This window comes from Meleagris gallopavo, chromosome 1 (genome assembly GCF_000146605.3).
Source record: "Meleagris gallopavo isolate NT-WF06-2002-E0010 breed Aviagen turkey brand Nicholas breeding stock chromosome 1, Turkey_5.1, whole genome shotgun sequence".
Taxonomy (NCBI): domain Eukaryota; kingdom Metazoa; phylum Chordata; class Aves; order Galliformes; family Phasianidae; genus Meleagris; species Meleagris gallopavo.
The window spans coordinates 41,375,971-41,396,636 of record NC_015011.2 but is presented as its reverse complement, the minus strand read 5'-3'; the positions used below and the strand labels follow the sequence as shown (position 1 = coordinate 41,396,636).

The following is a 20,666-nucleotide window of genomic DNA, read 5'->3' as shown; positions in this document are numbered from 1 at the left end:
AAAAAAAAAAGAACAAATAGTACTGAAATGGTAGTCCTAAAATGGACAAAAACATTATATGGAAAAAATGCATATGAAGGGGAACAGAAAGCTGAGGGCAAGAAACTACTGAGAGAGATGTCTAGAAAGAGTAATACGCAAGAAGTAGCATACAGTGATTACTGAATATAACTGATCTTTTCATTACTGCAGAAGTAAAGAAATACTTAATAAAGTGGAAAGTCAGAAGATGCTAAAACAGACAGTGCTACCTTCGCACTTAGTTGCCAGTCTGGAAAGCTTTTTGATGGCAGATATAATGCACCTTGAAGTGCAGCTTGATAAAAGTCAGCCCAAAAGGTCACTAGTAACAAAAGGAGTAGTTCCAGTCTTCTCATCCTTGCATATCTCTTTTATGCCTTCACTCATTCCTCAGGGATTAGTTTTCTGTCTGAGTTGAATTGGCCAGTCACTGACTCTGAATTTACTGACATGGTGAAGGGTCGGATGAATGTCAGAGCAAGGGAAGCTACAGAAAAGGAAATGCTTACAGCCTTCTTACAGCAACAGGGCAGAGCTGTTAGATTGCTTCAAACCATCTCATTATCCACCACTGAATTAAAAACGTTATACAGTTAAGTGTATAACTTAAGGTTAAAAGATGTGGTTATGTTAGTGATTATGAAAGCTTTGTATATTCTAACTTATGCAATTTGAGAAATATTTCTCATATATGCAATATATTCTGTAACTTTGAACAATTTTTATTATTATTATTATCATTTTTTCAAATTTATTCTCTGTGGCCGCAAGACTGATTGTGAGCAAATCTGACACCTCTTAGTTTCCAAATCTTTATTGCTTTAATTGTACAAGTCAGATTTGGCCTAATTTTAAACTCAGTTTTTCATATAAAACCATCTGCCAAAATTACCATCTGTAACAATTCAGTCTGTAGTTTTGGGAAAAGGAAAACCCTTTGAAATATATTGTAACTGATTTCCAATGTACATTGTTCTGAAGTGACTTTGTACAGTGCTTCAGATTTCTAAAAAGGCCATTTTGGAAATTTGCTTTCTGTAAAACAAGCATGGAAATAATGTAAGAAAGAACTTTTAAAATTAACAATGGCATAATGCGTTTTAATAAACCTTGAAAAAGGAATTGATGATCATTTCCTGTGATAAGAAAACGTGCAGTTGGAGAAATAATTGCTTAGATATTTTTGACATATGGAAGTGTTTTCAATTTAGATTGAAAAAAGAAAAAGAAAAAAAGTGCAATTGATCTTACTAATGTCCAAGTTAATGGCTTTAGAACTGGGCATAATGTATTTGTAATTGCTGAGGTAAATGGCTTATTGCCTTCCCAGTCCTTAAATTGTCTTACAAGCATACTTAAATGTTTTGAGGATTAGTTTCTAATTTGATTTGTCATTTGTCTACAGTCACACAAGCTGTAACTTCAAGGCATTTGAGATTAATCTCATCCATTGGTGTAATACTTTGAGTAAATATTCTTTTCACGAAATATATGTATACTTAATATCCTTGTATTCTAATAGCAGTGTAAATGTAATTCTTTCACAGGTTATCACCTTAAAGCTAAATCTTTCAGTATGGTTTTGATTATGCATAGAAAAGCATCTGATTAAAGTTATGCAGGTATTAAAAAGCTGTGTAAGAGCTTAATGTATTTTTTTCAAAGTAGAATTATTTACTGGGTAGCTTTCATGAATAACTAAGAGAGATTTGAGTTTAAATCAAAATCTGAAGTTAAAACGTGGTGCTGTTTGTTTGTTTTTTCTTTTTTTTTCTTTTTTTTTCCCCAGCCAGAAGATAGATGACTTTCTGGTTTTGTTTTTCTAGGTTTTATTTGGAAACAGCTGAGATAAATTTGCATGAATCTCATAAACATTTCTTGGAACATTCCTAATAAATACAGCTCAGATTGTCAGGTACAGTGATAGGAAGAAGCACAAAACCAAGATCTACTGGAAACTTGAAAATGAATAGTTTTAAATAGGTCCAGGGAGCATAAGCCTGACAGTGTCGTTTCTGACGGGCTCACTGAAACTTCATTTGATGAATTTTGACAACTGTGGAATCATATGTTCCAAGTTTTTGAATGATAAAGTTTAAACTTAGATATTTCCCTGGGTGCATATCATGACAGACCTTCTGTTTAGCTAACTACCATACCAAGAAACACTATGTAAGTGAAAAAAGAACAATAGGATTTTTGTTGTGACAAATAAATTCAACATGTTCAAAGTCCTCAGGGTTTTTACTGTCTCTTCTGATAGTTTTAGAAACTTAGCAGCAAAGCCAAATGATGCTGCTTTCATTTTTCACATTTGTTGATTTTTAGTATACTGGCTTTTAAATGGCCTGCCTGTAGGGGCTTCGAATGTTTCCTTCTGAAAAATTATCTTCCAGACACCTGCAGTTCCTGTAAAGAAGGAAATAAATAAATAAATTGCTGTAGATTACTGTCTAAATGTCTGCAGTGGCTGATCATGGGACCACAGGGCTACTTCTTTTTCTAACAACAGGTGGTTTGTTGCAAATGGAACATGATGTGGAAAAAGTTATTTATTTGTTTCAAAACTCATATAATATCTAGTATACATTACTACGTTAACTTTTCCTCTTAGTATTCACATACAGAACATGGTATGTCTTTTCTAGATGTAATGTAGTGTCTTGTATGCAGGATGAGTGTAAAAGACTGTGAAATCCATAAAACCACTTCTTAATGTCATGAACAATATAGGCACATCATAAATGGGCATTATGGTAAATTTATTGATTAAAAATTAAATAAATAAATAACTAAATGGTGAAGAGTAGAAACTAAAGTTTCAGTGTGGAAGAACGTGACCTGACCCTACATGTACCTACAGCTGAGATTTGTAGTGGTACTCCTTCATCCTGTGGTAGAATGTTGCAAGAGTACTTTTCAGCCTTGTTACATACTCCAATGTAATCATGTGGGCTTAGGGTAGTATTTGTTAAAGTATATTTTGAATTCTGAAAGAGTAAGTAACAGCTTTTGTTTCTTACATATGTTGAAATATTTAAGTATCACTGTTAATGATGGAAGAAAACAAAAAACAAACAAACAAAAAAAAGGCATAAATATTCCCCTAAAGATCCAGTGTTTAGAATTTTTTTTTTCCCAAAGTTGTAATTGCTTTTGGAATGTTTCACCACAGTTTTGTCCAAATGTATGACTTATATATATTTTTTTAATAAATGTCTTCTAAATGCAAGTTCAGCTTCTTCACCAACATTTTCCATGAGAAAAATGTATTACATTGTAATTTAAAGTTAGCAACTAAGTTTTTGGTGGATCAAAGTGAACACTCAATTCTGGTGCACAGAAATTTCCTTTTCAAGGCTTTTCTATATTGTTGCAGGTGCTATTGCCTGGAATATATCCAAAGAAGCTAGCTTTTGTGCCAGTAAATTAGGAATACATTCTATGTCAACTGCTACTTATCAATGGAAGAAACTGCTCTAACGAGGAACAGCCCCATTTAAAAGTTACATGACAGAAAGTGTTGATTTTAAGTTGTTAGCTCTTCTTCACTTTTTAAGTAATCACCTGGCTGGGTACTGCAATTGCAGCAACAATGGTCTGTGAGAGGTAGGATAATCCTCTATTTATATCTGCTGGAGAGAAGAGCCTGTGATACTACGGGACTAAGCAGAATAAATCAGTACATTCTGTGATCTCTGAGAAGAGAAGTGGAGTCTAAGAGGAAGTGAGTCACTGGTTTATTTTCTAAGAGTCTGTTTTGTTGGTTTTTGTTTGTTTGTTTATTTATTTAATATTGTCCCTGTAATCTAGCACTAGAAGCCATACAGGCTTTGATGTTAGGCAGAATAGGGACTCAGAGAATGTTGATCTGAAGAAATGGATCAAGGGAACAAATTGAATAGATGCAGGTATAAATATGTAAGCAAAGTAGCAGTGTTGCTGTGAAAACAAGCCATTAGTACACACAAACTGGACAGCACAAGAGTTACCAGAATAGTGAAGATCTGGAACAAATTCAGACAAAAGTAGTTTTGTAATTGCTTCCATTCCCACTTCACTCCTCCACACTTTCTATTTGATATTATCCAGAAAGAACTGTCCAACTCTGCTGCTGTACCCTCACCTTAAGCACTGTGTGCAGAATAGGGCACCACAACATAAGGTCACAAAACTATTACAGTGTCTAAAGGAGGGCTATAAAGATGCTGAAGGGTCTAGAGGGCAGGATGCATGCATAGTGGTTATCATCCCTTGGTTTGTTCAGCCCAGAGAAGAGGAGACTGAGGGGAGGTCCTGTGGCAGCATATACTTCCTCATGAGGGGAGGAGAGGGACAGCACTAAGCTCTGCTCTGGTGACAGTGACAGAACTTGAGGGAACAGTCTGGAGGCGTGTCAAAGAAAGTTCAGGTTGGAAGTAAGGAAAGGGCACTTCAGCCACTGGAACAAGCTACGCAAGTCACCAAGCTTGCTGGAGTTGAAGAAGAGTTTGAATTTTGAGTGGTCCTGTGTGGAGCCAGGAGCTGGACTTGATAACCCTTGTGGGTACCTTCCATGATTTGATTACAAATGTCAGGTGGTTATGATATCAAATGAATGAGGCATCACAGCATTCTACTAGAGTAGTGCCTATCTCTCTATGTACTTCAGGTAACTCCTAAATTTGATAGCTGACAATTGCCATGGGGCTATTGAACTCCAGGAGTACTATTTTCTTTTATTACCTGTTGAGGAGGACTGTCTAGATCTATCCCTATATCTTGGAATACAGGTTACTTATAATTATGATTTGCCTGGGCTATAACTGGGTGGACTGCAAACTAAACAGTTCAGCCTGAAGTTGGTCACAAGATCTTCACGAAGTCAGAGGCACTGAGAAAAGCTGCTGGAGCTCAGTCCCATGATAAGAACCGTATAATTTATGCAAACAATGTTTCTCACCTTATCCTGAGTGCTCTTGTAGGCCACTGGTGTAGGCAGCTGTAAAAAGTCAGGAAGCTAATAGTCTCATGATGCATAGTGCCATACTGATGTGACAAAATATTCTTCAGAGCTATCAAAGCTTATTCTAGTGTTGGCAGATCCAGGAGACTCAAACAGTATTCTTTAATCACATTTAGGCTTGCAATTTTAAGGAAGTAGTACAAATAAGGTAGGTGGATCATACACAAATCTTAACTGCATTGGCATCTAGTTTTCTGTCTGTGTTAAACAATTATTATTTCTAGAACTCTTTTAAGTTTGTGTAAGAATATTTTTTGTTCTCAATTTTCACTTTTCACAAGTTCACATCCTTCAAATTTGTAGTTCACTTCAATTTCTTGCAGTTTATGTGCACAAAATATATGTAATTTGTTTTACCTGATAGAAAAAATTAGCTGCTAGGGAGGGCAGAGACATTTTAATCATCTACATGAATTTCATTTTATGCCAAGTTTCAAAATCGTTAATACTTTCTCTGTTCTTGATTACTACTTCCTCACTGTTCTTTAACTACTATTATTGTAGTAGTTATCCAGATCCAAATTTATTGCACTAGATGGCAGAGGGTAAGAATTAAAGATCCTGTAGAAAATGTCTGCAACAACTCTTCTTTCACTTGCTTTACTGGAGCTTGAAAGTCTAAGTTTAAAAGAGATTGTCCTGTATATATTTTCATTATAATTCCATAGAATATTCAAGACAGTGGATTTTTTTAAAATAGATTTTAAAAGCAATCTTTAATTAAGTATATTAATTAGGAGAATCACTTTTAATTCCTCAAGAAAGTCATATCATTCACCCCCATGTGTATCTTGTCCTCCACATCAAGAAAATCTTGTATTTTACTTTGCTTTCCTTGTAGATTACTTAATAATGCCTGTGGATTTATGCTGGAAAACTCTTTCGTAATTTTTCCGAGGAATAGCAAAAGCAAAAAAAACAACTTCCTATTTTAAGTCTGTGGGAGGTTTTGTTGAGTCTTCTGTTACTTCTGTTTAGATTTTGCAAGTATTTTGGATCTCACTGTCTTCCTTCTTTAACATAACAAATAAATGTTGGTTTTTATCACACTTCAGTGGGACAGAAAAATTTCAAATTTCAATACTGATCAGTGATGAATGTAGTGGAAATTCATAAGAAAGGAAAATCCCTCACTGGTACTTGAGGCCCGATATGGCCTTATGTGCTGTATGTAGGACCCCTCTTAATTTCTGATTTTGACTTAAAAGGAAGATTTCTTACAAATCCTTTAAACAAACAAACAAAAAAACCCACAACAAACAAAAAACAAAAAACAAATAAATGACCTTTCTTCCCTTTTAAGCTTTCTTGTCTATAGAACTCCTGGTTCTTGGCAGAACTAGAATGTCATCTGATGGATGAGAATCAGTAAATATTTATATGGACACTGTTAACATAAGCTTCAGAGGCAACAACCATTTATCATTACCTGTCTCTTGGTAAATTCACTTCCTAGTGTTCGGGAACTAAACAAAATGGCTGTCATCCTGGACAGATTTAGGATGAAGGGAACTGCCTGAACCCCTGATTGTCAAATGAGATTAAAGAGTGAAGAAAATTTGTTACAGAGCAGATAATAAGTTTTAAGAGCTAAAGCCAAAATTTTCAGAACAGTGAAATATTTTACACTGCTATCCTTACAGTGATAGGAAACAAATAGTTTACACATTAAAGTGCTATCTAATACTCTAACAAATGTAATTACAAAATACTTGGATTAAATTGATTTTCAGTGGAAACTGAAAATCACTTCTTGCTTATTATGTCCATCTCAGTTCCAGTTGAAACATGCAAACCAAAGCACAGCAAGACAGTGCCTTACTAAGTGCAACAATAGCATATTGACTGGAGTAGCCTGCTGCTTCTGCATCTGTCAAGGAGAGCTGGAAGCAAAAGAGGATAATAGCAATAGGCCTGAGGTTGCAGGAAATGAAGTTGACATCATTCATTGTTTTCTCGGAGGAGTAAGACCACATAACTTAAATGTGTCTATCTCAGGAGAAAGATGTGCAGCACTGTGCAGAACTTGGGAATAGTTTCTCTTCCTGGATGAAGATACTATATAGTGAACAAAAAGTAGTTCTACGCTAGCATTTAGCAAGTTTAGAACTATTTTTGTCCCTTGACCTGAATAGTGATTTTTGATTCATTAACAGTGTAACTTAGAAACGAACAAGGTTTGTAAGCATCTGGATATAGCAAATGGCTTTTTCTTTTTGCACGGGACTAGTAGAATCCAGCAAGTGCAACCTTTGCATTCTGCTACCAGAGATACTGGTCTTGCTGATTAAGCATTCCAGAAGTCACCCACTGGAAAGCAAATGATCATGTAAAGGTTAGGGGAAGGAGTTTAATGGTTGCAAAATCTGTGGAATTTCAAATATAGGATGTTAGACAGATGAAATAACTGTGAAAGCATGTTGCTTGTTCTGTTTATCTGAATGTAGGGGGCATCAATATTTGCTTACATTTATAACACTGATTCATTATTTTCCTTCCTCTTTACACTGTGAAATACATTTATATTGCTTATTTTAGACATTAGTCAAAATTTTGTAGAAAAATATTCAGTATTTCGTAACTGAATACATATTCAAATATTTCATGTCTAAAACGCTCCACAGCTTAATCTGCGAAAGTAACTGTCCTTCTCTAGCTGATGTTTAAATCAGAATAAAAGTAAGTTGCATTGATGCTCCCTGATGAATTTTATTTACCTTTGTCATCATTCTTCCTACTACATCATTGTTGAAAAAATGAAGATTAATATCACTCACTAGAAAAGTATGTATCTGATTTTTGTAATAATAACAAAGCATTTAGTGTGTGATCCAGAGAACCATAGTTGTCTCACCCCAGCAGGGTGACTCACTTGGCTGGAGAAAGGTTCCATTTTGTTCAATGGACTGCCAAAAGGTTGTTCAAGAAAACTCATATATTGACTGCGGAGCTTCCCAGAAGTCAGGGTACCCAGATGGAGGAGCATGTGCAAGACGAGGATACACATAAACGTTCTGATGCCTCCGTGCCGAATGTCTTTTTTTTTTTTTTCCTCAAAGTAATGGCTTGCCAGTATAAATGCATATATCTTCTGAAAAGTAAATGTCAGAAATATCCGCGTACCCGCATATTGCTCCATCTAATGCCAAAGATGTCATAGGTGGGAAAGTACCTCCTGTGGTAATTAGGAGGTAGGTACCACAGGAACTAATTGCAGCTCCTATGAGTTGGAATTACCCTGTCTGGTGGAAATTTAACCTAGATCTGTCACTCATTAGTTACTACTCTAATCTGTAGGCTATAATATTCAGTCTTCTGAAGGACAGTGATGGTTGCATGGTGGACTTAGTGCATGGACTTCATGCAGTGGTTCTTCTAATTACACTGAAGTGCTGACTCCTGGATATCTGAAAACACATAGGAAGCTTTCCAATTCAAAAGGTTCTTGCCAAAATAATTAACTGGTTTCAGAACTAGGTGGTCCTGGGTGGATGACATTTTTTTCACCCCTTATGAATTGTTTTGAGTCTTGAGCAACACCTAGTATTTAAACAACTTTTAGACACACCCATTCAAAGTGATAAAGTTAGTGCTATCATTTGCATGGGTGGAGATAGCACTGAATACCATGGAAATGGGAAGTGAGACTATATTCTATACAAATGCTCTTCATTGACTTCCATGTGTTTCCATGCTGACGTAAATTTCTTACTTATTTAAAGACAGTTTTTTCCTAGCTTTATTTCTGTCAGTGTTAGACAAAAATAACTAAGTAGATCACTGGACGTGTGAAGTAATTATTTTACTCTTATGATTCTGGACACTCTTCATTTTTCTTTGGATCTTATTACAAATACTTGTTAAGATATAAGTGTGAACATTAAGTTGAGTTCACGACTTACCAACCAATATTTTCTGTAGCAGAGGTTCACAAGCAGCAAAACTGCTTGCAGACACTGTGTGAGGAAGCAATGAGAGATGTTCCTAGCCTAGAAATAAAAAGTAATTTTGGAAGGCTTGGCTTCAAGTGAATTATGTTCCACACTGTCAGCTAACTCTGCTACAGCTGTGTCTTATTTGTAGTTAATTGGATGGTGTGCTCAAGAAACTGAGTGAAAAGTTCCATGGCTAACTTGATCTTAATGAAAAAAACTTATAATGAAGAATCTGTTCATCTGTGCTGTTATTCTCTCTCCTTGTGCTCAATTATTTTTGCTTTTAATTATTTCTACTAGTTTTGATAATTTCTTCTCAGTTATGATTATAATTATTTTCAGTATGAACTAGATATTTGGGAATATCCAGACTTTCCAGTGTTTTGTTTATTTAGTAATATGGCTTTCCTCTTGCTCCTTTTCCACTTCAGGAGTTTGCTGACTGTTAACTAGAGCAATTGTGTATCTTTGATAGCATATTGTGAAAAGCTACAAGCACTCATTCTTCAGCCTTTGTCAATGCTCAAAAGTGTATGAATTACAGTATACTGAACAACCAAAATGAAAACATCACTGATTTACAGTTAAAAGCTTCAACACTCTAGATTGTTGGTTAGGTCTGTAAAATGCTTTAAATTGAATTATGAATTGTGGTATATAAGCAATAATAAAAATCATATTCAGAATGATCAAAAGTGTGTAATCTAAGTGTTTCATTTGAATTATACTTGCTGGTTTAATCATTACTTTTCCCCTTTTCTAAAAGCAACTGAAATATTTAGCCTATTAATGAGATTTCAGAACATGAAAACAATTGGAATAACTCTCATTTTTGTGCCTAAAATAGAGCAAGACTCTCTAGTATACAGATCCTCCTGTCTACTATATATCTTCATTTTAGTGTTAGTAGATGATGTCTGATTAAATTCTGTGGCCAGCTTTGAAAGTCCCATTTTAGCTTGGAAGTAATTTTATATGGAAATGTTATGACTGCTGTGTGGGTAAGTCTCATTTATGCTTAGTAAAGTGTAAAACTGGAATCTCTGTTTATGAAGCTATTGTTTAAGCTTTCCTTTTGTTCTGCCCTTGATTTAATTCAATTTATTTGAGTTTTGCTCAAACAGCAGGTTTGGTCATTAGTAAATAATACAAAAATAGCCTAGCTTTTTGATCTGTACAATCTAGCTCCTTGATCTATACAGCCCTTACACACAGTGTGCCTACAGGTATGTATAATATAAATATTTTCTAAGTAGGAATAATGAAAAGATTCTAGATAATAGGTGTGTTGAAACTAGGAGTATTTTTCAGATTTTCTGTTGCTGATGGATGACGTAGGACAAATAAACAAAAAAACTCAAATATCTCTAAATTTGCAGAGGATTTGTTTTTGAGAGCAATTACAAAAATAACTATGTTTTTAAATTGTGTCATTTACATAAGTCAAAATATGTTGTATTCTTATTATTTTACATAATTATAAAATTTGTCGTGATTTTAAATTTCATGTATAGGCTATCTTTTTTGATCAAAAAGTATGAAAACTGGCCAGATGCATCGGAGCTCTGATTGTATTTAGAATACACTCTGTTTTCATGTTACTCAGTTGACCCGGAAAAAAATAAAAAATAAAAAATTCAATGAATGAGTTTTGTTGCTTTTCTGATTTTTAGATTGTTAGATCAAATTCTGTCTTACGACACTGATGCAAGTCAGAGAACAAATTCCATCTTCCTTTACTACTTTGTTTTGAGGAAGAAAATAAAGAAATCAGTGATTTCTGGCATGAACTTTATCTCCAAAGACCACATAAGAGAAACTTTCCTCATGCTCAGTGAGTGTAATTGTTAGTGACTATTTAACTCTGAAGATAAAGAATATATGTTTTACATTAAAATGGTATATTGCCAGTCCATTTTTGGAGCTAGCTGTCATAAACTTCTTGTCTTTCTTATAACAATCTTGTTTCAAAAATTGCAGTGGGAAAGTAGTTTCTTAACTGAGGTCACCTTCAGTTCTTTCTCTGATTCTGTGGTTTCTGTGAAGAGATGTTTCCTTGACCACTTAAAGCTAGTCTCACTAAGATTCATGCTTTTACACAGTAATTTTGCAAGGAAATCTCCAAGGTCTTTTCAGAGGCTACCTGTTGCTGCAAGATGCAAACATAGAGCAGAGTTATAAACACAGTGAGCTTGGCGAAATTACTAAAGAGGAGGAAAGCAAGCCCCGATGTTCCAGGTCTCACTACCCTTTCATCAGAAAGCCAGGAATTGACACAGAGTCTGTGACCGCTTCATAGCATCTCCTGAGAGCTTGGATGGTTTATAACACTGTATAACTGCAAAGCTTTGTATTGTGTATTATATAGTGGTTTTGCAACAGTATCTAACTTCACATGACTTCTAATATATTCTCGTAGTGATTATTTGTACAAATATAACCAGCATATCTGCTGTTTCTCTACAAGGGTAGTAGCAGTCCCAGGGTTTTAGAGCTGACTGAATCAGGAAGTTGGCCTATCTGAAGGTTAGTGCAGGAGAACAGAGACAGCAGCTGACTCTCTGGTAGGGCTGGTGCAGCCATCTCACCAATACCAGTGTGGAAGAGAAGACAGGAAGGCCAATTATATTTTCTGGCAGCAGCCCACACTGAAGTTTTGCCTAAATGAGTCAGGAAGCCATAATCTAATAAAACAAATGACAGGTTTTACTTGAGACATCAGATATATGTATGATTTAAGAGATAGGACAGAGATTTCCTTATCATTTAACAGCTCTGCTAAGTTGCCTTTAAAGTTCCTTCATGTTCACATTGCTCTGAAGTGATCATAATCTTCAAGCTTCCTCAGCCCCTCCAGGTTACTCTAATGATACTTGATCTTTTAAGTTTGTAATTTTCTCTCTCTGCTTTCCTAGAGAGCTTCAACCATGCTGTTTAATTTGCTTTGGTTTTAAACTGAGGAGTGAGGTTCCATGTGAAGGCCAGGCTGATGATAGTGGGTCTTCAACCTGGCCCAGAGAGAAGATGGGCCTGAAGTGTATAATGGTTCATGCAGAAGCAAATACTGGTCCCAGTCTTGCCCTTGCAGAGGCCTGAGAGCCTGCACAGGCAAATTCCCTACTTGCAGTAAACGTACACCATCATCACTTCTTGCTGACAGTTTCAGTCAGCTGGCACAAGCAGCTTCATAGCCTGAGGCAACTTTTGATTATCCATAACTTAAACGCTTTAACATTCTGGAAATAAAGATCTATGGCTTAAACTTGGCACAGGGCTCTGTGGAAAGCCAGCAAAGCAAAAGAAACAGCAGAAGGCAAAGAAGCTCAGGAGATGTAGCCAAGGAGATACCCAGGTGCATCACAGCTAGTTCTAGTTATCTTCTGTTCTGGCTGAATCTCACAAGCCTGTGAGCATTGCATTGCTCTTCCTAATAGGACTGGAGAGGGAAGGTAGTGCTAAAGCCAAGCTGCTGTTCCCGATAGGCCAGGGCATGTCACCTATCGTTTTGCTGCTTGAGATCCTGGTGTTTGGGCAGAGTTCAGCTGTGGTTTTGCCTACAATTTAAGTATACAAACGTAATGGCTGTGATTATAAACTTTGACCTTTTATCTTGCTGTGATCTGTTATTTTTTTCCTTATCATCCACTATCACATTAGAGGCACAGGTTTATCACATACCTAATCAGATGAAAGATCAGAAGGATTTCCTGCAAGCAATCTGATGGCTTAATATCAGTTTTTCCATTATTACCCTAAAGGTACTTTTCCAGAATTGATCAATTAAGTGCATTTGCATGGACACTTGCCATACTATAGTACTATGAGTACATGCTCATGAAAGCTGATAAGTATTGTTGCATCTAGACTTCATCTATGAAAAGAATGACTACAGTCTTTTTATTTAATGTTTGGAGATTGTTCATTTTTTTTCTTTGTTTCTTTTTATTGAATACAGACTTGGATTATCACTTGCTTTTGTCTTCAACTACTCCTACTTAATCCTCTTGTCAAAGCCCAGAGTTCCTGCGGGAATCCAGTGACAGATGATGTAAATGATATTGCAAAATTGGTAAGTAATAGTTATTTTAAGTTATCCTTCGTGTTTTACAATAATCATGGGAGAATGGTGCTTAGATTTTTAAGGAAAGTTAACAAATCATGGTTAGAATCAATGGAATACTTCAAAATATACATATCCATTAATATCCGTCAATTTATCAAAACAAAATCCTTCATTGCAGAAAACAGAGAATAGTTTCAGAGTTCATTGAAAAGATGACTTCTTTGACCAAGTTGAAATAGATAGGTGTATGTGTTTTTTGGACTCTATACTTACATAAAAACTGTCAAAAGTCTTGATTTCTTCAAATTCCCTGGGAACAGGTGGTTTCCTATGCAGATGAAAGATTACTGTCTTTATGTTGCTGACATATGAGGAGCAGAATGGTGGCAAATTATACTAAAATAAACCAGAAGTCTTTATCTTAGGTTTATGAGAAACTTGTGTCATATATTAAAAATATTATGATATTAGATATCTTTGTAGCAATCTGGCCATAATGATTGAACAACTCTTGCAACCTTAGTGGTGAATGGACTACACAGAATATTCTGTATTTCTGTCTCTACTTTTTCATACCTAGAATCTAAAGGACTGCCAGCTTCCTGTGAGAAACTAATTTAAGTACATTTTGAATGTAACTTAGCTGAACAACGCATTTATCAGAAAAGCTGCATCTTCTTATGTGAAGTCAGTTGTGTTTAACTCCACTCAAGGCATGGATTAAGCTGACTTAAAGTACTGCATGTTCTTACACAAAAGTTTTTAAGAAATAATGTGCAACGAACACTTAAAAAGCATACCTGCATTTACATGTTGTCTTCAGCTAAAAATTATGGTTTTGTTGTGAAGAAACAGTTGCAAGACTGGAGTTTATGCTATCAGACACTAAATTTAGTGTCCTTTGCATTTGTTTCCAGTGCAGTGTTCCTAACTTGTTTTCTTTGGGTGTCGTTATATGCCTTGGCACATAGTGCAAATCTCTAGGGGTCTTCCACAGCCTTTGTCAAATGGTTAGTGTTTCACAGTAGTTCCTTTAGGCATAAGTCTGAAGTATTGGCATGTTTATTCAAAATAATACTTCATCTCTTGAAAGAGCATTAAATTTTGATTCAAAACTGTTGAAAGCACTACAGAAAAACAAAACTCCTCTGAGTGCTGGTGAAATTGTCTGGGACATGATTGGCAATAACTTTCTGTCAATTATGTATCTCCAGAACACATGCTTTAACTTTCTCTTTAGAGCAATTTAAACTTGAAGAATGCAAAAAATACAGACAAAAGAATTTGCATGCAGCTTGAGCAATCACACTTGCTTTTTGAGATAAAATATATCATAAACCTAATACCACAAAAATCAAGTAATTTTTGTTTTGACTATGGTTTCCCGTATAATATTCTTCCTGTCTCATCCAGTAGCTGCAATTCTTGCACATATCCATGCAATACTCTGTTTCCATATCCAATCCTCCTCCATGTCCCCTTCACATGCATCCTTGTTGCTAGCTGTCCCATGACCCCTGGACATGATGCAGACCTGAGCAATGTACTGCGCTGCTGCCAGATTTATGTCACATCCCCTTTTACTTGAGCTAGAAAGGAGTTCACCTAGTTTTGGTATGTGTGCACTGCATGTCCTGGAAGAAAATTCCTGACGGCTGCCCCAGCTCACACTGCTGTTTTGCTGCTGCCAAGACTGAGCAGAATGTGATAGGGCTGAGCTCCTCTGCCTCTCCACGGTGAGGATGCTGAATTGTCCTTCTCCTGACTTACTTGTATAACTTCCAGATCTTCCCCACGGAATGCAAAATTTGGGTAAAACTTAAATAACAGGTTCAAAGGTGTTTTGGGTGGAAGAAGTAGCAGACAGAATGCCAAGGCTGAAAAGCAGACACCTGGGTTTTCTTTGTTTTGAACTATGTGTTTGAGAATGTCTTTCTTGAGGAACCTCTGTTTCTGTTTTGTCTGCGTATGTTAATGTTAGCACAGATTTTTCATTTAAAATCATTTCTATAAAGCTTGAGCTGAAAGAATAATGTCAAAATAACTATAGTATCTTAAATTTATTATAAGACTTCTTGATTTTAATTAAAATAATTAGTTTGCAAGTTTATCATTCTCTTTTGGAAATGCTACACTATGACAAGGTGACACTGAGAGAAAATAAAAAGAAAGGAATATATACAGGTTAAAAGAACACATAAAATACTTTTAAAACAAAATACCATTACATGGCAGCTTCATAATAGAAAGCAGAAACTAACAGAGAGTGGTGATTAGCCACATTATTTGGCTAAAAAGCACACTGTTATTCCTAATGCTGTTAAAACTACATTTGGTACAAATTTGCTTTGAAATTTCTGATATAAAATCATTGCAGTATCATGCAAGTTTCATCACTGAAAGCAACAATTTCCACCTGAATTTCTAAGTGGTATTTTTCTCCCACCTCACCACCTTCCACTTCCATTAGTCTTTGAAAATTATCTACATAAACCACTGTGAGTATGTTGTGGAGAATTTCCTGAATTACTTTTAGAAAATGCTAGCTGAGGTACTGGCTTGGCTTTCTCAACAGAGATGCTTACATTTGGTACAAGTAAGCTTATATTTTCTTCTAATACCTGGACCAGACTCACAGATAACAGTAATATTTCTGCATTTATTTATTTATTTATTTTTACTATATAAGCCTATTTGGATTAATTAAAAGAAAATATTGCTTTCAGAATGGATGGATAGCAATATTTTTTGAAACATGATTCTAAGGACTATTTGTTTTACATTTATGTCTTTTTTATGCTATATGGAATATATCCTTAGTGTATACAATATGGAATCCACAATTCCAAATTTATGATTGCTGAAGAATTTAGATCAGGCAGAGATTATGACTCTTGTAAATTACTATAAATATTTTATGCCACTTCTGTATTTTGAAAGAAATAAAAATAAAAAAATACATTGATTGAATTGGGAAATGTTATTCTGAAGATTTAGATCTTCAAAATTAGGAGTAACCTCCAGAGTTGTCTGGGTTCTTTATTGGTCTTTCTGGGTCTTATTTCTTCACTGATCCAAAAAGTCTGTGCCAGTGTCTTACATAAATTTCTTCCCCTTCCACACTGAGAACAAACTGTAGGATTTCCCAGAGTGAGCTGGGGATTTCACAGGAGCTAAAGGTATATGTACAGTTATTACCCTTAATATCTTCTTTTGTTTGATTACAATGGCAAGCTTCTCAATTTTGTCTTTAAAAGCTCTATTAACACAGCTTTTGAACAGCCTAACACATTTTGGCTTTGCCCTCTTGTTGTAGCATCTCCTCAATATTTGTTTGCTTTCTGTTAAGCTGTTCAAGGCTGCGGGAAGTGTTCTCCTTGATGAGCTCTAGGCAGATTCTTATCCTCTTCATATCTCATACTAAAACTATTTGCAGCATAAGCCCATGTTTTGTTTTGTTTTTTTAATCTTCCTTCTCTGTTTTAGGTTACGTCTGCATTTTCCCTACAGTTAGCAAAATGGTGCCACAGTTCCCTACCAAACTGTATTGCCTGCAGCTTGATCCAACCTGTTTATTTGGTTCTCAGCTTTTTGCTATAATTACTGCAAACTTTGTGGGGCTGGGCTTGACTCCATGAAAGAGCATATGGAGTCCAACAGAAGGTGGCTTGATCCTGAAGGGATATTCACCTAATATAAGTGTATAGTAGTGATTTAGGTAACAAAAGAGCTTGTTCTGCAAAACTAGACACACAGCTCTGTAGACTGATAGAAAACCCTTGAGCACAGCTGCAGCTGTGTTCAGTTAAACTATTGTATTTTAGGAACATAAGAGGAATATGCTTCAGTCAACACTTGCTGTGAATATGTCAGGCATGTCTGTTAAACTTAGCAGTAGTGAAGAATAGTGCAGTGCCTGAAAATGTGGGTCATTATCCTAATCAACTTTATTCTGAATAGTAATCTGTGCACAGATACATGTAACTTGTTTTCAGAGATGTTAAACTGAATTTTCACTAGCAAGAGTCATACTGGACTCTTAGCAAAAACTAGAATAAAAAAGGAGCTTCAATAAAATCAAGGCTTCTGAGCTGTAACTAGCTTAAGATCAAGCAGACAAAATTGTTTGTAGTATTTTCTGTAAGATTATATCTATTAAAATCTTTATGATGTAATTTTGTAGAATGAAAAAGGTGTGCCTAGTAAAAACTGTTTTAAGAAGCAAAGAATAATTCAGCATGCTTTTAATTTATGTATTTATTTATTAAATAGGGAGAACTTTAAAAGAACAGTTTCATACCTATAGAGAATGAAGGTATATAGAGAGTATTCCTTCTTTATCACTAATCGCTTGATCTCCTGCCTCTTTTTTTAATGAAGATGTCTGAAGGAAAACATGATACTTGATGAACAAATGTTCCGTATTAAGAAATGATAATTGCAGCATCTGTCAGTAAAGCTTGTCCCCATTGTTCTTTTCAGCATAGTAAGACAGCAGAAAACTATGGCACTGTGTTGCTGTAATTGTGTTTTTCACAAGAATTAAGAAGCTGCTCAGTGCATAATATATGCTCTTTAAATATGAATATAAAGACTAAATATAAGTAGAATTTTAATTGAGCTGTGCAGTATGTATACAATGTACCTATGAATTTTGGGTTCATTCATTAACAAAGTTTAAGATAGTTATTTAACAAATCACATAAATCAATCACATAAACAAAGTATAATGGTCTACTTTTCTAAAGCATGTTTTTGCGTTGAATTTTGAAGCCTAAACAATAGTCAACATGCATCAACCAGACTTGTTTGAGAAGCCATTTCAAACAACTTGATTTCACATTGCATCTTTTCTGTAAACTTGAACTTTACCATAAGCTTATTTTTAAATGAATAAAACTCCACTGAGTGAAAAGGTTACAAGAAAAGGATCCAGTGTTGCTATTCTGCATATAATCTGCCACTATGGCTGTAAAAAGTGTGAACTGAAATTGTTAACATGCTGTCTTATGCCAAAGGATAAAAATTTCATTAATTTCAATGCTTCTTTAGCAGATGAGGTAGAGTAGATTGCAGAGATGATAGAAGGAGGAAGCTTCTGCAGAAAAAGAAAAGCTGAGGACACAAAGAAGCGAGTTGCAGAGGTATTTAAGAGTAGAGAAAGGGGAATGAGGAAGAGAGAATGAAAGAGAGAAATGCTAGCCAAATGAAAGTATGTTTCTTCCACTGTATGCCTCTGAATAAAAAAGAAATCATTGATGATATAAAATGGTAATATTTACTTTAATGAGTTTATCTTTGATCTGTGCATAAAAAATATTTATATGTATACTTGTTTCCTGAAATTTTCAAAACCACAATAAAGAGAAATTCCAAGAGCAGTAGCCCTCATATCAAAGACTTTGACTTCAGATGTAGGTCATCTCCTTTCTGTTCTGTTGTTGCACTAAAAGAGTAGTTTATGGAACCTAAACCATTTTCACAATATAGCCTTTTATCTCCCCATTTATGCTGTCATGATCACATTTCAAAGAATGTATTTTGGTTATGCAATGTTAACGATGTTGTATTAATTATTCAAACTTCTGTATGTCATTCAAACTTACGTTTCCTCATCTGAGATTCTGTTACAAATGGGAACATAGCAGTTAATGTTGATTTTATATGAACTTGAAGACAAAAATCCAGATTCCCTGGTCTTCGTGTCATGAAAATTTTTTTTTCCTCAGTGCCTGTTAGGATTTCTACAACCACAACCACCCACTAAATCAGAGAGCTTTTTTTTGTGGCATTTTAATTGCAAAGCACAGTTATTTTAGTTGTATACATTACTTTCCAAGATTATCAGTTGATGTTCTCTATAATTGACAACCCTTTTAACCCTTTTCTAAGCTCATAGCCCTCTTCTTGTCTGAGACCTTGCTTAGAGTTAGTGTGCAGATACTTTCTGGAATTTTGCACAGGTGGAAAACTCAATGCATCCATGTTTGTCCCTTCTTTTGGCTTCCACTTTAATTACTGGATGAAGATAATTCAACAGTTAAAAAGCAAATGATTAGTTCTGGGTTGTAGCGTTGGCAGTTGTCCTTCAACAAAATGTGACTCGTGTGAGGAAAGCAAGACAATATGAAATGTGCAGTGTTGGTACAAACATGTCCTCACTCCCGCATCAGGATCTCTAAACTATTTTCTTTGAGTAAATTGGTAAGTCAAGCTCGGATGCAAATATAATTCCCTCACTTTGAACTTCAACTTTTACCATGAGCAGAGCATCTGCCATGTGGAGTTTAATCAATAAAACTTTAATAAGTTGTTTTGTCTCGAGGCAGGGCATATACTTTACATTTGACAAGTTCCCCCCTCACTGATCTTCATTTTTAATAGTAAGTTTCTTCTAAAATATATTTTGTGATTCTCAGTCTGTCAAGGAAGAACTCTTTAAGACTGAGCTGTATTCTCTAGCTATGTTGGAAGAGCTGTAAGAGCTCTTGGGCTGTTACCTTTTTTTAAATGTGCACGAAAAGTGCTTGACAGGCACTGATGCCAGTAAAGTAGATTGTATACATAATGCATATCAGTTCTTGTAGTGTTCATTGATTTGGAACAAATTTAATCTTCCAGTGACCTTTCTTAAGGAATGGTACTTTTGCTGACATTGCTAAGTACTGAATCCCACTAGAGTGAGTAGGGGAAACTTTGCACACGCAGTAACATCTTCAATATCTTGCTGCTTGAAGTGCTGCTAATCCTACATCTCTAGGCACGCAAAGGAAATTGCAAAGAAACTGTGTTATCTATGAATGTGTTACAATGTCAGAATGGTTTTAGAGCAAGATTATTTTAAAAGTGGATGAGGGTTTTAGGATAAATCACTCAATTTCAAGAAGCTCTAAAGAAACAGTAAATGCATTGCAATAATTTTCACTATTTTTCCTATCTTGAATCAATTCCCCAAAACTCCAGGTAAATAGAAATTGACAGAGAATTTTAGAGGCAATTTTGCCTCTGCTGCTTTATGAAAGCAAGGTTATAAAATTAAAATAATAATAATAATAAAAAGTTATCTACAGAAAGAAATTAATGAGGATCTTCTGTATAAAACTTGTTTTTTATTGCTGTAAGAGGAAGCTAGAAGTCATGGAACAGAGGGAACATGATTCAATGCATGTTGAAAATTAAAAAAAAGTTTGGAATTTGCTAGTGACTGACTGCTAGATGTCATCCAAGAACCTGGAATTTTTTTAATTGTTGTTTCAATTTTTAATTGAAACTCAATTTATTTAACAAATATTACATTCTCTTGTATCAAACAAAATATTACATAAAAGCTACACGGAAAAAATCACTGTGCTTGTTGCTATAGCAGCAGAATCAAAACAGCCATGAAGAAAAGAATAATCTTCAACCCAAAGAAGTAGGAATGCTTTGTTGAACAAAGTGTACATTTTACTTCAAGAAGGAAACTATGTAAGTGCTTATCATCTTTTGATGAAATGGATATCAAATAATGATGATAAATATCTACTGAATCTCACTAAGAAAAATGGAAGTAGATTTGCTTTATCACTATTGAATGTATTGAAGTATTGGTGGACTTTTTGGAAGAGCTCCTTCCAGAAACTGTGGATCATGACGGCATCTC

At 35.1% G+C, this 20,666-nt stretch overlaps 1 protein-coding gene across 2 annotated transcripts in view; it reads left to right on the top strand.

Annotated features, from left to right (window-relative positions):
- KITLG (KIT ligand) overlaps positions 1-20,666 on the top strand; it is a 52,803-nt gene that overhangs the window by 12,301 nt on the left and 19,836 nt on the right. For both annotated transcript variants that reach the window (XM_019613664.2, XM_010708899.3), the window contains exon 2: positions 12,917-13,030. In XM_019613664.2, coding sequence (XP_019469209.1) covers positions 12,917-13,030 — 114 coding nt within the window. The remainder of the gene's footprint in view (positions 1-12,916; positions 13,031-20,666) is intronic.